Source organism: Amblyomma americanum, chromosome 10, assembly GCF_052857255.1.
Source record: "Amblyomma americanum isolate KBUSLIRL-KWMA chromosome 10, ASM5285725v1, whole genome shotgun sequence".
Lineage (NCBI taxonomy): Eukaryota > Metazoa > Arthropoda > Arachnida > Ixodida > Ixodidae > Amblyomma > Amblyomma americanum.
Genome location: NC_135506.1, coordinates 13,660,924 through 13,680,465, shown reverse-complemented (window position 1 = coordinate 13,680,465; position 19,542 = coordinate 13,660,924). Strand labels below are relative to the sequence as shown.

Genomic DNA, 19,542 nt, shown 5'->3' with positions numbered 1-19,542 from the left:
ACGGTTCTTCAGAAGGCCAAACGCCTCTTCTACAATGACCCGCTGCTGACTGTGGACACTGTTGAAATCCTCCTCGTAGCTCTTGCTTGGACACTTGCAAGGGGCTAGCTGCAGCCATGGCTGCAGGGGGTAAGGGCTTCTGCTATACTGGCACAACCAATAACGTGCAGGTGGATACCTTAACTTGGTGACTCAGCCTACCCCCTGCAGCCATGGCTGCAGGGGGTAGGCTGAGTCACCAAGTTAAGGTATCCACCTGCACGTTATTGGTTGTGCCAGTATAGCAGAAGCCCTAAAATTGTGCACTGACCGCATAGCTGCAGACATTACAGCTCCTTTTTCAGAAATATTGCAGCATATGACGAGAAACCAGCTCAACAAATGGCACAGCATGCATATTTTAACATATGTATACTTTCAGGATTTAATTTAAATTTAATTGAAAACGAAAAATGTGCGGCAGTAATGCTTGACCAACACATCAGAAAATGTGAACTGGAAGAAATGGAAGCCAATTCCATGGCGTTTAAACCAGCTTTTTAATTACTTTTCGAACTGCATGCAGTTACGATTTTTCATTGTTGAATTAAAAAGTGCGACTAGCTACCAAACATGCTGCAAATATGCTGCAAACATGCTGCGATCAAGAACCATCCTGATCATGCATGTTTTGTGCTTCGATGTTAAATATTAAGGCAATTAAATATACATACGAAATTACCTTCGCACTTTTCCGACGCCTCTTCGCAAACGAAGCTGTTCTGCAGCGCTTGCGCGAATCATGCGCGGAACCCGGGAAACCGGCAAAAACATCAATTAACTTCTTGTTTTCATTGCAGATGCCCTGCAGGACTACAGAATGGTACTTAATTCTTCCGGTTCTAGTACGACTGCTCAGGCTTCGCAGGCTTCGGAATTTCGATATGGAACCCTTCGATGCACCCGATCACGTTAGCTAGGTAATCAATCCTTGCCTGCCGCTCTTCGCGGTCGCCAGAGCTCGAAATTGTTCCTTACTTCGTTCGCGCTCGGCTGGCGTGGGCCATCAAACTATCTCCGCCAAGATACTGAAGAGGAATTCCAGCAGCCGATTTAGGCACACCTCTGCAGATGACTCGGCGACGTCGAACTTGTCGGCGATATGGTTGACGGTCATCTGAGTTGCCAGGTATGCGAGACCAATATCAACATCGTCTTATCCGCTGTTATTTGTGGCATCCCATGTTCGCCTCTCGGATAATACGCCGACGCCTCGAAACGGTCGGTCAGGTTGCGGGCTGTCTCGCGGGTGAGCCGGAAGAGTCGTTGAAACTCGGTGGCCAAGTACCGTGGAACAACGCTCTCTACGTAAAAGGGGACGCAGTTCCTGTCCAATCTCAGCAGAAGCAAGGGTGCTTCATGCATCAGAATAACTGCCTCATCATCACTTTTTTTCCTCTGACGAAGAAGACGAGTCACAAAAAAACTCAGCAGCTATCGCGTAGACGCGTTCCATGTTCACGTTATGCAGACGACACAAGTTGCGGTGTGCTTCGGCTTACAGAGAAATGACCTAGGTGGTTGTAGCATTTCTCTGCTATCGTAACCACGACAGAATATAATTTTTTTCACTAACCAACTGTTTATTCCACTTAATAGTGTCGCAATACTATAGTGCCTAGAATATACTGGCTAGTGAGCCGACCGAGGCCTCCCTGGTGGCACCGCGAGCGATGAATGCCCACGGCCGCCGCGTGGAGCGCTGCGAGTCGGAAGGGTGCGTTTTATGATAACGTTTTATGATAACTCAAGAGGCAGTGCCCTCCTGTCTGAAGCTAGGTCAGGGTGTCTTAGAACGCGCAGCTACAGAAAAAAAAATTAACGAAGAAGATGACACATGTGCTGTGTGTGGTAAATCTGTAGAAAGAATAGAACACCTCATCCTAAAATGCGATGGTATCCATCCCGACGTCGATGCAGGCACAGTCACTCTTCCTGAGGCCTTAAGGTTTAGAGATAACAATAGTCATGTAAATAAATCTGCGCTGGAAATTAGCAAAAAGCGATTGGAGGATTGGTGGCACAAAATCAGAGAGGTGACAGAAGTTTTAAAGTGTAGGAAGACGTTTTTTTTTTAAGGAAATGACGAATTGTATTAACAACATACAGCAAAGTAAACAAAAATAAAGGAAAAAAACTCAGCATAGTGGCAACAACCACTGCCCCGTTTCAAAGGGGACGCTCCTACCTTCCATCCATCCATCGTGCTGCCATGGAGGCAGCTGACTGCAAGTTTCAGTGCCTCTTTTGAGTCTCCGACTACAAGCTGCACATTTAGTGCTCGTCGCTTGCGAGAAAGCTTCTATGAAGTTCAGCACATCTTAGAGCTTCGATCATCCGGGGCTTACGAAGGGAACAGGGAATTTGTTTTCTAGACGCGATTACAAAAGTACTCTTTCGCTAACATTTTCTCTGACGAAGCAGGTGAAACGCGTCAGTTAATTTTATGGGCTTTTATTTAGGTGTTGTGCGTGCTTGGTTTTGAGCCACAATTCTTTGGTACTTACAGAAAGCTCAGGACTCTCCTCCGGACCTCGTAGATAATAAACACTTCTCAGCAAAAAACTTGCCTTTCTTGGAAGTGTGCTTCCCTGGGGCCAGCTTTATATACGCCGCATCCACCACTGAGATTTGTGAAGGAAACCTCCTTGATCAAGGATTCAGCCTCTTTGCAAATATAATTGTGATGGTATATGTTTTGACTCCTCTCTTCCCCTCAGGTACACCGCGGGTACGCTGATTGCCCATCAAACAAAGTTGTTTTTTTCAGCTTCACAATAGGCGTAAGCTAATCCACTAACACAGATGGCACTTCCAACCATGTAACTGGAATAGAGACGTTTTTGTAGAGTAGGACCGCTGCACCTCGCTGGTGGTCGGCAGACGTTCACAATCCACCAGCGCTTGCTTCTTTCGAACCACAGCGTGTGGCGCATTTTTCAACTAGTAGAGCTCCGTTGTCGGCACCGGGTCACCGATTTGGCACTCTCTATTGTAGCACAACTCGGAGGCTTCCGACACAGCAGTGACGCTTTGCTGGAGGCTCTTGCTCGCACAGATTTCTAGTTTTGCTCTTTGCTGATATTTTAAGCACAATGTGTTTTAGATAATGTATCGTGACGGGTTTCAGGCGCGGTTTATCGTGGGGAAGCTCGCTTATGACTCACCTGAGCATCACTACTTCGGGCACATGCACTTGCACATTTCAACTCACAGCTAACCCAGGCTCCCCATGACTCAGGACTCCTATAAACTCGCACAAAGGGCAGATGAATAGTTTTTACTCCCAACAGCCCCCAAGTTACGTGCCTAAAATGCCACAGACACGGTGATGCGATGAGCTCTTAACTACAGCTAGCCTATGTATACATATATAGCCTGGCCGTGCTCAGAGGCCTGTAGCTGCCGCTCGCGGGTCGTAAAAATCTCAGGCCGCTGACTATGTCCTGAAACCAATTAAAAAAACGGCAAACGAATTGCTAGGACAACCGCGATGCAACAAACTATAGCTATATAATATCCAACGAGACCAAGCGCGGTGACTAATAAACTTTTCTCGCATTTTAGCAATGTTCTAGAGTGCACCCCCACGAAACAATAAAATTGCTCTACATCATCATCTCGACCAAAAGCTATTCAACGTTGCGAGTGCGCAGGAAACGCATTTATGAACGTTACAAACCCGTGCCCAATTGGCGTCATAGATTTATACTTGGGATCATGGGATTGCTCAACCTTACATCACGGACTTGTTTGATTTGACAGGCCTACTCAGTACCGGACTGAACAAGGCCCGCTCTCATCGCGGCTCAGATCATGATCTGAATGTGAGCCCGTATTCGCGATTCGCATCATGATCTGAACGTGAGCCCGGACTCACGACTGACATCATGATCTGAACTCGAGCCCGAAGTCACTCACAACTCAGATCATGATATGCATATGAGTCCGGGCTCACTCACGGCGCAGCACATGATCTGAATGCGAGTCCGGACTCACTTTACGGCTCAGATCGTGATCTGATATGAAGGTGAGTGAGCCCGAGTGAGTCGACTCATGAGTGATTTCGCCGGCCCATGCCTTCTATCTTCTCTTTTGAAGTTTCGTTCTCATTCTGCAAGCCGGGTACCATAAGGTGGCGCAGTAAACAAATGGAAACACGCTCCTTGTTCGAGCGGTAAGCGCGCCTTTACACTCGAAAGCAAGTCTCTTTGCATGGTCGCTTTGGTTTTGACATCTTTTTGTGCCGTACCATCTAGCTCGTTTAGTGATGGGCACGTGAAAAGAGCAATCGGGAGCTCAGTCGATGATTTTACTACACGACTAAAATGCGTAGAATGGATACACGCGCGCGAGCACAGAACGCACGCACAAAACCATAGAATTTCTTACTATTAACTAAAGGGAAACTGGGGGCGCTGCACCTGTACCTCCATGGAGCGCAAAGCATCACGGGGCGATGAGCTACTTGGTGCGGGACAGTAGGTTTTTCTCAGGAACACAGAGTGGCGTTACTAAGATGTTCCATTCCGTATCCACGGGGCGCTCCGCGCGCAGACTTCGGCGCAAAAGTAGTGTGCGAAAAGCCATAGTAGCGAAAACGCAACAGCACACAACGCCAATCAAAAGGTTTTTTGTTTTCCGAAATGATGTGGAAAAACCTTTTGAAATGTTGAAGCGACATTTTTTTTTAAACATTTCTTTTTAAAAGTGTGCCTGTTAAGCACGAAATATTGGTTTTTGTGATCTGCAATGCTTAGCCAATAGGAGAGCAAGCTATTGCTTATTTTCAGTAAAATTTGCATTTGCGTGCTTTTCTGCTCGTTTGTTAAAATTTATAGACAGGATATTGATTGATGGGACATTCTTAATTATCGAGCAACGTTTTTTTTTCATTATTTCTTGGCCAAAACTTGTAGTTCTGCAGTCGGTATCTCTCCGCCCTATGATGCTTAGAGCGCCCATGGTGGCACAGGTGGTCTCGAGGAAGCTCCATGCACGGCCACCTGGATCGGCGCGCGTGATCGAGGCAGCCACACAGAACAACAAACACTACACCTCGCTCAACAAAGAACACGCGCACAAGCAGGTTAATCACGCACGCACAAGACCCGGTTACTGCCTTCCGGACCGAGGAAACCGCGTCGTCTGCTGCGGCAGCGCCCTCTGTCGCCATCGGTGGGCTTTCATTGCAACCGGCGCCACCCTCCCATTGTGGAGCACGAGCGATCGAAATTTGTGGTTGTTGTAGTCTGCTCGTGCGGACGACGCCTCTCAGTATCACGCTGGTGGCTGACGCTCGGACAGAAGAGTGCAGTGCCTTTACGTCGTAACTTTAGCCCTACTATTCAACCGATTTCCAAATTTTTGACTGTTTGCGCACCATACTGTCTAAAATCAGAATTCACGCCCAGCAAAAATTTTTGGCCGGCCCAGGTGTGTGTGTGTGTGTGCACGTAAACCAACGTATCAATTCTATTTTTTGATTTGGTTAATGAAGCCCCGTAGGGCCTGCCAAAAATTGCCATAGCCGACGGTATTTCACGTCGTCTCGGCGGGGTATTGGGAAAAGTTTTCAACTAGCAATAGTCGCCCCTCAGTTTGCACTTCATTGGGTACGACACCGCCTCTGCGCAAAGCTGACGACTGCATCTTCGCAAACCTGACCCTTACGAAAAGGACTCAACATTTTGCCCCACGTACGCAACATACTCTTGTTCGGTTTGTTCTCTCAAACTGCAAAGTATTTAGCAATTTATCTAGCGATCAAATGTATCTCCTGGCTTTACATTTTGCTTTAAGTTTAAACTTACTAATAATCACCCTTTTTTTATAAAAAGATGTTCGTTTATGGTGTAATACAGAACCTGGGGATCTTACACCAATGTAGCTACTCCTGATAGAGAGATAGCTAGCGTATTGAATATGCACGGCGTGCTGGGCGATACGCAGCGCCATCTTTAATAGCTAGTTAAACAAGAGAAAGAAGACAATGTGACTATGCAAAAAACTGATTATTTCTTTTTTTCGTGCATACTTTAATTACCTACGCTTGTAATCTAGCAGAATGAAACGCTGGCGGAAAACGAACACAAACAGCTGGACGGATGGATTGATAACGGACGGACTCTTCCAGCGTCTCGCGATTTACCTCTCTGCATCTGTATCAAACCCAGCGTATGCACGGTGGAAGATAAGCGTGTCTATAGAATACATCCTAGTTCACTATAAGCGTGTCTAACGGCCAGAACGGTATGTCGTGTGTAGCCAATGCCTCGTGTAGTTCTGTGACCCGTGTCCGCTGACCTAATCGGTGCTGTTCGCCCCTGATGGATAATCGGTAGAACGAAGGTGCAGCATCGATAGTCTCGTCGGTGCACAAATCTTGCACCCTTCAGCCTGCACCGCGCTACAAATGCTGGGATGCCACTGCTTGTTTGAGATACCAGTGGTTCGTGTGCAGCCGCAGATCGCTTAGCAAATTCTGCACATGCAAGCAATGAGATTTGCGAGGCACGCGAGTCGACGCTACCAAGTCAGGTGCGAGCTATCACTCATTTTTGTTTTCTGCACTGTGGGTTTCCACGCTGTCGGCGCAAACGTGAGCGTACGTTTTAAGCTTTCTTCCGAAAAATCGGTTATAACTGCTCCCTGCAGTGCGCTCGGAGGACATGCATTAAAGAAGAGTCATTAAACAATTCACGAAACCGTTACAAGGTTAACTGGATCAGTTTTCTGTGGTACAATAAATGAATACACTAGGCTTTATAAAGGTGGTCCTGCTCGGTGCCACTCTATGAACCAGTCTTGGTTTCAACGAACCGGCCTCTAAATTGAGCCTGTAAATTTCTGCTCCAGCCCAAGCTTAACCATTCCGCTTTAGTAACACTAGTAACTCATTTTAAAAGCCAGTTCAGTACTTCTTGCAACACATTTCAAACAAAGTCGTTGCCACAAACAGGCAACATCAGTGCTCGAGGTATGTCTACACACTCAAAACAAACTGGTTTCTTTTTTGTTGTCCAATTATCATTTCATTGTTTTAGGTGTTATGTCCTGACAGCTATATAACGGAGGACTCTTCGGAGAACTCAGTTCAAAGGAATCTTGATGTTGGGTTCTTTCTGTAATGTATGCGGTCTTCTTTCTAAGTGTGATAGTGTGTCCAGCCTCGTCAACGGGTAGTAACCTGCTTTTGCAGACAGAGGTGACCGATAATGTGAGCGCCACTGAACTTCTGTACTACAAGCAATGAGATTACAGTGTTCCCATATTATCATCTGATCAGACCTTGAAATGTTATGACTCCTTTATTGTGCCACACCAGTATCTATACTAATTGGAGTTTGTTATAGCCCCCCACACTCCACAATAACCCCTAATTCCCCCGAAAACTACGCAACATTTCGAACGAACTTGCAACAAAACACCCTGGAGTACATATCCTGCGTCTTTGGAGATTGGAATACCCCTCATCAGCCTATTTTTAGACAGGATGAATTCCATGAGTTTGTGGATGTGTGCTTAAATTTTAACCTTGCCCAATTAGTAGCGTAATCCTCATGCATCGCCAAATATTCTGCTAACATTCTTGACCTCATACTCTCAAGGCAGCCCAACAACCTCAACTCCAGGAAATTGGCAATCACAGAGCCAACCATACAGCTTTTACCTTCATTCCATTATCATGGCACTTCCTGCTAAAACCTTTCACAATATTTCTTTGAAATAAAGAACGCAAAGCTCAAACATAAGTGTCTGTACATTCATTACTTTTTTTTTATTGCACGTTAACTAGTCTCCCCATCAATGGTGTTCAAGATAATACTTGGGGTACCTCAGTAACGGCAGGTCTACATTTTAGTCTCAAGTAGACATAAGCGCAACGTCAAAGCATCTTTCTGGACATGTCCGACCTATCTACCAAATTCTTAAGCCTTGTAACAATTCTACTGTAGCCGCCGCGGTGGCTGAGTGGTTATGGCGCTCGGCTGCTGGCCCGAAAGACGTGGGTTCGATCCCGGCCTCAGCGGTCGAATTTCGATGCAGGCGATATTCTAGAGCCCGTGTACTGTGCAATGTCAGTGCACGTTAAAGAACCCCAGGTGGTCGAAATTTCCGGAGCCCTTCACTACGGCGTCCCTCATAGCCTAAGTCGCTTTGGGACGTTAAACACCCATAAACCAAACCAATTCTACTGCAGCCAACCTGTATACCCAGTTCTACAATATTTGTTTTATGATTTCACAAGTCTCTTCTAAAGCTTGCTAGGAGCACACCCAGTCCTTTAAGAACTTTGCAGCTCTTTATTTGTGCACAAAAATTTTCTTGTCATTAGTGCATGCTGTTACGATCTCACAAACCACCAAAGAATCATTGGCTTCTATGAGTTACCGTTAACTGAGGTCAGAGAGACCCTATTCCGTTGGTTGCATATCTGTACTGTTGTACATTTTATGTTCTAACATGTACCGTTGTGTACTGCTCTTTCATTAGTAGATGTCAGCCATGGATGAGTATGTAGTTTGATCGTTACCAGTAAGTGGATCGTTATCAGTGGACATAAGAATTTGATATTTATTTCTTTATTTATTTCAAAATACTGCAGGCCAGCGTTGGCCCAAGCTGGACGGGCATGACAAAACACAAATCACAACACCACGTGAAAAACTTTTCATGTGACCGACAGCAGAAATGAAACTTAAAAGATGAACATAGCAAAGACAAATAGAAATACACGCTGGAAAATTAAATATAGGAGAGTCACTTCCTTTTTAGTTAAGCAAAAAAAATCTCAAATGTATGAGTTAGACTGCCATGGTGACTTTACCTTCCTGTTCACCCATGTGTGCCTCCTTCCTTTGTCATGCCATCTTCATTAACCATAGGTGTAGGTGTGTCAGCCCTAAGTCTTAAGATATAGTTATCAAATGTATAGTTATCAAAGGACTGGAAAGACTGAACAGTTCCTGACGTACGATGGCCTCGCGCTAGGTCTGTGGTGTTAGCCCCTCATTGTGAGCAGTTTACTTCGGCACTGCACATCTTTAGTGTTTCTTAAGAATGATTCTGACCGAGTTCAAGAGAATTTACTTTTGCTAAAATAGGTTTCAGCTGCTTGTGATGTGCACTAAGAACCCATTGATAAATATCCAATGGAGCAGGTATGTAGAAATGAAAGTAACCTCTAAGGTGCAAACTTATAAGGGCTTTATCTGCTATTTATGTGTGATTTCTGTGTGACAAAAACTAAGTTTCTTTGTTCTGTATATTAGCTTAAACAACTCGTACAAAAGCATAAATCAAAAACAAGCTGAGTGGTTCTGTTGAAAGATGAGATGTCTGGATAGATTTAAGGACTTGGATATAGTAAGGTCATGGGAATCCCACATGCTGCTGGGCACAAATTTCTTTTGCTAACTTGAATTAGGTTAGCTGACTACACTGCATGCAACTTCCCGTCCTTGCTGCCACTAGCACAAGTGCCACTGAGAAAGAAAATGCTTTGAAGCGGTTTATTCAAGATATGTGTAACAGGTAGGGTAGATTTGTGGAGAACAACCAATCTTTAAAGCTTCACTGTTCATCAGCTGTTTGTTGTGCTGTAAGTAAGACAAGCAGATCATGAAGCAAGATTACACCGTAACCCATATTCAAAAGAAATTAACTAAAAATGTAATTTCAATGACCATGACCTACTTATTGTATCAGCAGTTTCGAAAGTAGAAATAAACTGTGCCACTGAGTTTGTGAATGACTTGACATTTGGTAGTCACTGCCCCACTGGTGGCTACGTTTGAAGCAGCCACCTGCCAGGGCAGTGGCGCATCGCTTAGCCACTGTACCACAGCACCAGAACTGGTATGAGGACTCCCCACAATCTATGAATGTAATATCCCTGTCACGTGACCAGTTTCAGCGACCATCGAGTCGAGAGCCTTCGCGATTCTCAATCGCTATAAAACGAGAAGGAGTTGCGTCACTGCTACACGGCAAATCTCAATGGCCATAGATCGTGTCTTATGCCAAGCTTGTGTGGCGCCACAATTGCTGCTTTCAGTTTTGCGCAAATAAAAATATTTTCATAAATCTAAAATGTTGAAATACACATTTTTTGGAGTCACAGGAGGTTTTTAGCTATTATTAAAGGCCAGTTGCATTGTCTTGAAAGATACTGGCTTTTGCACGATTTGCTGTCGCAATTTTGCTATACTCTGGCAACACTGGCACCGCTGGTGTTTTTGTCTTCTGCAATGGAGACTACAAAATTAATGCACTTTAAACCAGACTGAAACAATATTTAAATTACTGCACAGACTAATATTTTACTGCTTGCATTAAAGTGTAAGAGAATAATGTTTGTTCATGCTTTTGTACTGTGAAAGTATCGTGCATTTAAAGTGCACGTTGGCGCCGCCCGAAGCAATGCTAGCAACGTTGGGCAACACTCGAAGGCCCTCGAAATCTCAATAGAGTTCTGCACTGCACCAATGACTCGATAAACTATTGACTCAAGGGCCTTTGAAATGCCCATGTGACGGGGTGTAATGTTGAGACAGACTGTGTCTGCGAATGATATGCCAAGAGGACCCCAGGCCACTGCTGGGACCATAAATAGGCCACAACGTAAATGTCCCCTGAAGTTTCTTTTCTTTGTCCCCTTCCGGTTTGTTGAGGCCCGTCTAATAACACTGTATTCCGTCTAGTCTGCACCAGACATAAGAAAAATACTAAGATTGGCATTATATATGGTTCATAATTAACGCACTGGCTGTATACGCACTGAACTTCTCCGCTCATGAAAACACACTGAAAATTTGTTTTCCCTCCTGATATCTGCACATGTAGAGTGCTTTCTTATCTTGCAATCCGCTGATCCTTACCATCAAGCTTATGTGGTCGAGCCAGCAGCTGATGAGATCAAAGCAAATGTAATGGCTAGTTGGCATGAATTTGCTTGCACATCAAAAGCATAAGAATTTTGGCTTGTGACTTGTGTACTTTCAGAAAAGTTTGTCCACTGACTTTAGCAGCTGGCTCGAACCTAGATGACAGTGGCTTATGTGTGTATAGACAGAAACAGTGCAACCTGAAACACTTGAGCTGCAGATAGAGCAGATTGTTAAAAGCAACGTACCCTTTGCCGAGTTGATTATTCATACACATAACTCAATATTACAGAAACTCCACTGTGATTTGACATTTGCACAGAAAAGGCAAGGTTCAGTGCTTTTAGTTGAACTAAAAATAATACCTTATTATATATATAAAACTTTCTAATTCACATGAAAAATGCCTAATCCCATAGTTACAATATGCCAAACCATGACCAGCACTGCTGGAGAGTTTCGCTGCTTTTCTTACTTCGTCTTGGCTGTGAAAGGGCGAAACAGCTTAACCTGTGTTACACAACAACAAGGATGCTATTGTTAGACACCCATTCCTAGCCTACACGTCTGGCATTACCCAATAAGCAACAAGGTTTTTAGCTTAAAAGGAACATGAAATGGTATTTACTGAGATTAGGAAAAGCACACGAGCGATCGGTACTCCATCACCCGTCACTGCACTGCTAGGATTTTTAAGCTAGCTTCATTTACACTGAAGACATAGGCGATTAATTATGACGCTTCTTTCCTCCCCCTCAACTAATGCACTTTGATGCACCCAAAAAAAAAATAAGGAATAAAACAGGAAACTCTACCTCACCACGCCCCATTCGGCCCATTTCACTTGGGTATGCCCAATGACAATGCTCACCCAGGTTTCCCACTCTAAGTCAGAGGGGGAGAGATGGCTAAAAACACGCTGTTAGGTGCCGCCCTAATCAGCTGCGAGCAGCAATTTTTTATTATTTGTAAACTGTAGGGTCCAGGCAGTGCTCTGAATTTATTTTATTTTTAGTTATTTCAATGCTACCCTATATAAGGGCCCTTGCAGCCATTACACGGGGGAATTTATTGAAGAAAACTTATGAAATTTAGAATACAATATACAAAGGGCTGAAAACAGGTCGAAATCGATAAGAAAAACGAAAAAAATTAAAATTGCTGTGAACAGGTTCCTGAAAATTAATTAACATTGACTCAATTACTCACAGATCACCTCTACAGATTTCTTGCAATAATCATCAAAATCATTTCGAGGTATCCTTAAAGGGACACTGAGGTGAACTCTATCAAAATTTTGTTAGCGAAATCCGATAGTTCGGCATATCGTGGCTTTGTCGCTTGTCCGGCAGCAATTTTCTATACGTCTTCAAAAATTACCGTTTCCGTGACTCGCGACATCCGCGCGCGACGCGTCATTTAGCGCCCGTCTGTGGATTAACGAAGTTCTTGCGGAGAACTCTAGCCTGCACTTAGCGACCTCAGGCCCACAAAGCGTGCGATGCTTTTCAATGCTGAAGCGGATGGGCCAGCCGGATGCCAAGAGGAGCGATTACCAAGAATGGTAAGCATATAAGCAGAGTGCCCGACAGCAAACGAAGTTAGCGGGGCGGCAGCTGTCAACGCCGAGCCACCGCCACGGCTGATGAGTAGAGACTGCTACGTACGTATCATTAGATTATAATTTTTTTTCATGAAATTTTTTAATTTTTGAAGATTTCTGAAATGCTGAAATGAAATGCTGAAATTCTGAAATGCTTGTCCTAGCTTAATTGTAGCACGTGAACATGCTGAGCGAACATACTTAGCGGTACGTTTGCTAGTGTGGAGAGCCATACAAAATCAGCCAGTCCTAAGTGTTTCATCTGTCTTCTGCGACCTGTGACTGCAAAGTGCGCGAAAGCAACTTATATATAGTAGCAGTGATAATAAAACCATCGTACGCATTTTTCGGCTAAACGAACTTTCTTACACCTAATTTCGGTGATAAATTTTCAACTTGCACTCCTCACTGTGGACCTTGGGTACCACAGAAAGGAGTCTTATTTCAGGCACGTTTTTATCAAAGCGCGCATTGTGAAAAGGGGTGATTGAGACCAATACGTAGCAAAGGAAACCTAGCCGATAATTAAGTCGTGTCATCAGAGCGTTGGCATTCTGACGTCCGCTAGAATACTCGCAGAACTGGTGCGAACTTGATTGCTGATACCGTAGATGAAACCGCGTACGGAGCTTCCAGGGTATTCTAAAAGACTCACTCAGGAATGTATTGAGCAAGTAGTTTTCAGGACGAAAATACAGCAGAGAGCACACTATACACCGATGCCCTACCTGTCCACCAAGTGGTCCACCGCCGCTCATCTGGTGGTAGTGTAAGATACGCCACCCCACCGACAATGCTACTACCCTGCTGTGACTCGACACGGGCGTACGACGTCACACTGTGCGATCTTTTTCTTTGCAGCAGCCTCCATCTTCGGTTGTCGATGTCGAGGAGAACTTCACAGTACGTCCGCGTATCCCTTGGCTGTGAGCGGCGCACACGGAGGCACTTAGTAGCGCGCAGTGCTCTCCTAGGGCTAAACCAGTTGTAACTGCAGTAAAAGCCAACAGAAGTAATGTCACAGATGCGTGCCGAGGCATAAACTTGGTCCGAATCGCACTTCGATTACCTCTGCTGCTCCCTAATTCGTAAATCCAGGCGAATGAAAAACGAAACCACGCGGGCACGCATAGCAGCCCATCACGTAGCATGGCGGAACGGGGGGAACTGGCAGCCTGTGGCGCCGCCAAGTATAGGTTTTCTTTGGCCTCCAACCTTTAAACTGTCCCTTTAACGTCTTTCTTCGGCAATAAAAATGTACTAGCACATTCGAAACAAAACTGGTTTAATGTACAAATGCGTTACCTCTATGCACGTTTGTCAACCTCAGAGATCCTAGACGGCCATACTTGTATTTTAGTTCTGGTTCTTTTCTTCCTTACCAGAGCTTTGTTTTCAGTAATTAGGAGTTGTCTTTTTGTGATTAGGAGCTGGAATACTATCCATATAGGACAACATGGATTTCTCCTCAGTATTAATGATCATATACTTTACGCATCTTGTACTTTGCATTTATCAGCGGTCACTTCATATCCTAATCTGTCAAACGATTGCAAAAGTGTGCCATTAGAATAATGAAGTTAGCAAAACATAATGAACATAGTAAGCCTTTGTTTAACTAGCTGCCTTTATTAACATTTGATTAATTCGGGAAGAAAAAAAGGCACGTTGCACATATAGCATAATTAGAAACAATCATCCATTTTCTGTCACCGTATTTAAGAGCTCATTACAATACACAAGAAACTTCACCGTCAGCAATTTCAATCTTCCCCTTAGTAAACATGTACCACTTATAGAATGTACTAGTGCAATAGTTTGGAATAAAATTCTTGATCTGAGGCTCGATCAAAATTTTTGTGAAAAGCTGAAAAACCATTACATGTTAAGTGCCTAAGATTGCATTCCGTACTAGTTGTACTTTGATCCCCGACGTTGAGTTTTACGGTGTGTCATCTGTGAAAAACCGAATGTTGTTCTCCACGTTAACTTCTAAATTTGTATGCGATTTTACCTCGTACAACCGGCGTGTCTGCCACGTTGTCAGCGCTAATGCATGCAGCCCACACCTCCTATCTCTCAACAAGGCCACGTAATAATATAATAATTGGTTTTTTGGGGAAAGGAAATGGCGCAGTATCTGTCTCATATATGGTTGGACACCTGAACCGCACCGTAAGGGAAGGGATAAAGGAGGGAGTGAAAGAAGAAAGGAAGCAGAGGTGCCGTAGTGGAGGGCTCCGGAATAATTTCTACCACCTGGGGATCTTTAATGTGCACTGACATCGCACAGCACGCGAGCGCCTTGGCGTTTTTCCTCCATAAAAACGCAGCCGCCGCGCCCAAACCTCAAATGGCAAATGAAGTTGCTCTCCCTCCCTCTCTATTTCTCTCTCTATCTGCGTGTCGATGGAGGCTAAACGCTAAGGCACCCGTGCGCTGTGCGATGTCAGTGCACGTTAAAGACCCCCCAAGTGGTCGAAATAATTCCGGAGCCCTCAACTACAGCACCTCTTCCTTTCTTCTCTTTGTCCCTCCTTTATCCCTTTCTTTACGGCGCGGTTCGGGTGTCCACCGAGATATGCGAGACAGTTACTGCGCCATTTCCTTTCCCCCAAAACAAACTATTATTATTAAACATGGGAATTTATGATAGGGAGGTCCTTGGGCCTCCACACGGCCCCACTGCACTCAAACGTTCATGTCCCGGAGGCCCATTACGCTAGTGTCTTTGGAGGAATGAAATTGCTCGAATGCAGTCGTGATGCTTTCACACGTGGGCACAGCGCAGGCAATGAAAACTGCAAAGTCACGCACCACTACACTTGAAGCAACCACGGGATCTTTTCCGTTTCCCAGACACAACCCCGTGTTCTGTTTCACCCTGGACCAGCTTTTACAGTCGCGCTCTGTACGACCTGCAACACGGGGACAACAGCAGAAGTGATGCTAACGCCTGACCGCGTCTGGGGAGCTTATTGTCCTGTAGGAAAACTGGGAGCCGTATCCGAGTCTTAATTTTTTACGAATAATCCGAATTTTACTCTGTTCATTTAGCGAGTCTTCTTATGGAACATTTTTTTTATAATTCCGGCAGTGCATCTGCCTGCGGGAATAAAGTATTATTTACAAAATATAGGCACTTGCTTTCGTTTTTCCTTGCGACGTTATAGCAAAAAGGTTATTTTGATATAGAATTTGTTTACATGAAAAGTCCGGTTTATCAGGTTTGCAGTTTATTTTAATAAACGCGCCCTTGCTCGTTCACACCTATCTGCTTTTCTGCTCAATTATTGCAATGTATAGTAGTAAGACATTATGATTTAAAACCGTTTCCATGTTGTTGTTTTTTGCAGAAATGTGTATTTCTGCAGTCATATGTTTTAGGGCCAACACTAGCCAAGCCAAGTAAGAAACTGTCTTCCCGGCATTCCCGCTGTGGATGAAATGCTCATTCTTTCGTTAAAATTTAAGCAGCGCTAACTTTTAGGACGAATACACAGAAGACATGACATGTATTCGTCCTAAAAGTTAGCGCTGCTTAAATTTTAACGAAAGAATATGCATAACCAACTAGCCCCGCAACGTGTTTTACTAAGGATTAAATGCTCTTTAAGCATAGAGGAAGGAATGCCTTTAAGCAACACGCAATGACAATGGCGAGCTTTCATTCTAGCTAGTAAGGTAATATTAATGTGAATGCTTTACTGCGGTATGTTCCGCGAGTTTATTTCGACTGTAGGAAGAATGAAAAGGAAAGTGCACGGGCCTGCTCAATGGCTCAAGCTGAGCCACAGTCGCTGCCACGTGCAGACAGGAGGAGAGTTAAAAGAGATGAGAGAGGAAAGATGAACAAGACGCGCGTCGCACCAACCGCGTCATCCGTAGCAGCGACGTAGGTTCAGCAACATATGCCCCCGGTGACAAGGAGCCCTCGCCACATTGCTGAGAGGTGCTAGATCCCAGCCCCGAAGTGGCAGGTAGCCACCCGCCCTCCATCACTCCGCGAAGTTTTGGTGGGAGTTTTCACTGCCATCTCGAATATGCCTGCATCACACTGCAGCGTGTCCCGTTTAAATTTGGGACAACCTGCACGCTCTGCAGATTGCATATATAGTGGATACCTATAGGGACGCCGTTTTACAGAAACGCAGTACCTAACATACGTGTCGTCAGAAAACGATGTATTCACGAAGGCATGTGTATCGACCATGCCATCCACCGCCAGTATGCTGGCGGTGGGCGGTAGCAAAGAAACTCCGAATCACAAAGGTCGCGACTCACTAAGTTTTATTAGCTGCAAATGCTGGCAGCCAATCGTGGCAAGAATAAATTAAATGTGACGAAAAGCCCGGCGCTGATTGTCAGTGCATCCCCAGACGCACGCTGACACATGCGACGAATAAGCAAGATTCCCGCAGCCAGTCGAGTGCACCCAGCCGGAACAGGGGGGTTTATGATGGACCGTGGGCGGTTGCGAAGTGGTCACGGAGCAGGTTGCCACGAGTGAAGGTCTTCGAGCAAGAAGTGCAAGAGTAGGGACGCTCGCCCGTATGCCTCCGTCCATGGCGCTTGAGGTCCGCGAGCCTGGTGAAGGACCTGGGACACTTGTCGCACGCATGCGGTCTGACACCGGTGTGGCTGTTGATGTGCTTCCTGAGGTTATCGCGCGCCGAGAACGAGGCCGGGCAGCGGTCGCACGCGAACGGCCTCTCTCCTGTATGGGTGCGCCGATGGGTCTCCATGTCGGCCTTGACGACGAACTGCTTGGGACAGAAGGGGCAGGGGAACCGCTTGTAGCCGGCGTGCCTGTCCAAGTGACGCTTGAGGTCGCCCTTCTGGGAGAATGTCGCCGGGCACAGGAGGCACTTGAACGGCGTCTCGCCCGTGTGCGTCAGCAGGTGACGGCTCAGGTGACCCTTGAGTTTGAAGCGCTTGGAACAGTGCTCGCAGGCAAAACGTTTTTCCGCATCTTTGCCTCTCGCGCGCTTGTTGCCAGAGCTGTGCTCTTTTAGGATGTGCCGACGCAAACCGGCGTCGCCGTCAAACTCTTCGGGACAGAGGTGGCAAGCGCGAGGAACCCGCTCTTCAGCACTGGAGGCCGTTTCTATGGTGGAGCCCTCGGACATAGGTTCATCTTTTTGGACTTGCGTGTCGCAGCGCAAGTGCGTTTCCAAGTGGTTTCCCAAGCCAGCTTCGTCTTCGAAGCTTTTCAAGAGACTGCTGTCCGTCGTATAGGGCAATTCGTGCGCAAATTCGCCGGCCTCTGCTGACACGGCAACGCCGTCAAAGAAGCGCTGGCTAATGGACGGTTTCTTGTCTTCCAAACTGGAGATGGAGAGCTCGCCGGAATGCTTGGTCCGGACGTGCTCCTTGAAACTGGTTTCGCAGTCAAATGCTTGGGCACAGAAGTGGCAGAATTCTCGAGCTGCGGAGATATCTTCGTCGCGGCTTACATCAGCGTTATCTTGAAGAGCAAAGCAATTGGACAACTGGGCGTCGTCAACTAGCGGTGCTTGGGCGCTGTCGTAGCAGGAGCTTTCGCGAACGTGAACATTGAAATGAACCCGCAGCTTCAGCTCGTCATCGAACTCCTCCGGGCATAGATGGCATTTGTGCAGCTGTTTGACCCCGTGTTCCTCAGAGTGGCGTTCGAAGTGGCTTTCGTTAAAGAAGGTTATGGAACAACGCTCGCATACGAACAATGGGAGGTTGATGTGCGTCCGAGAATGTTCAGCAAGGTCTGCGGAGTTGAGGAACACCTCGGGGCAGAGTTCGCACAAAAAACTTCGCTCGTAGTGCGGCCACGAAATCAGCCGAGTTTCCACGCAACTGGCGTGCGTGGGTGGTCCAAGTGGCCGACGTAAACCACCTCGCTTCGAGGAGTCATTGCACAGAGTGTTGGCTAGCGGTTTCTGGAGTCCGGTCATGCTGCGTGACTCTCCCGGATCAGAATCGCATGTCTGGAACTCGTCTTTAACGTTGTCCACTAACCGCGTTTCCGAGTGGCTCAGTCGCGTGGAGACGCCGCTGCGGCGCTGTAAGGTGAATGGCTTTTCTTCGGCGCACTCTTTCTGATTAGCAACGCTGTGCGATTTCACCTGTTTCCCTGTCCAACGATCTTGGTCAGGTGGTGCACCAACGCGATTCAAATTAAGCTCCCACTCGTTGTGCCGTCGATCACTGTCGTGTTTAACGCCAGGCATGGCCGTGGTTCTCAAATACCCGTGCAGGGACACGCTTAGAGGTGGTCCCAGCGCACGCTGTCGTCAGATTTAAAAATAAAATCCATGCGCGCTATGGGCACACGATGTTCAAAGCAGGAGCAACGCGAGAAGCTGTAACAAAAAAGAGATGGCGGAGTTAGAAATTGGAGAAGAAAGGGATTTAGCATAGTGCATACCGCATGCGCAGATAGTGGCTGGCTACGTTAAACCTCTAAAAAGGAACATCATTTTCACCAGGTAGTAAACTGCAGGTCGTTACAGCCGTCGGCGCCAGCGATTAGAAGACGTTAAATTGCAAGCGGCTTCATTGAATTCAGTAGTTCAGTCTGACACAATTCAGTTTGCAAGTGGCTTCATTGAATTACAAGCTTTGATAGCTTGTTTGGCAGTAGTATAACAACAGCGCTGAGAAAGTAAAGGTACGACACGGCTGACACCGACACGGCTGACACTGATTAAAATGCCTTACTTTTACTGGCCCACGTCACCCGCATCACTCAGGTCAGCTCACTCACCGCGTGTGGACTACATCAATCGCAGCTACTCCGTAGGCACAAACGAACACAACGCGAGCGAATACTCACGGAACAAAGCCTTGGAAACGCGTTATCGCCGTCAAAACACGCGCTCCTCGTGAAGCAATGCAATGAAAAGAAGAAAACATGATGTATTGGTTTGCAACATACTGTCGTTCAGCGCTAGTTGCTCGCGTAAACGGTGGTGCTTCTCAACCAAGCATAATATATGTTTGCAAATAAAAATTGCACTAATTCTGTAGGCAAAA

The 19,542-nt window shown here is 46.0% G+C and overlaps 2 protein-coding genes and 1 non-coding gene across 3 annotated transcripts in view; 1 reads left to right on the top strand and 2 right to left on the bottom strand.

Annotated features, from left to right (window-relative positions):
• The window catches only part of RpL29 (ribosomal protein L29), a 505,950-nt gene that overhangs the window by 426,761 nt on the left and 59,647 nt on the right, over positions 1-19,542 (top strand). The gene's annotated exons all lie outside the window — the stretch shown is intronic.
• LOC144108969 (U4 spliceosomal RNA) lies at positions 5,539-5,680 on the bottom strand. The gene has a single exon (XR_013309560.1). It is a non-coding gene; the product is annotated as a U4 spliceosomal RNA (small nuclear RNA).
• Positions 16,805-19,438, bottom strand: LOC144107976 (uncharacterized). Its single transcript, XM_077641232.1, has 2 exons — positions 19,343-19,438; positions 16,805-18,869 (listed from the first exon to the last, which is right to left on the bottom strand). Exon 2 carries the CDS (start codon positions 18,735-18,737, stop codon positions 16,986-16,988), a length of 1,752 nt encoding a protein of 583 aa, XP_077497358.1. The 5' UTR covers positions 18,738-18,869; positions 19,343-19,438; the 3' UTR covers positions 16,805-16,985.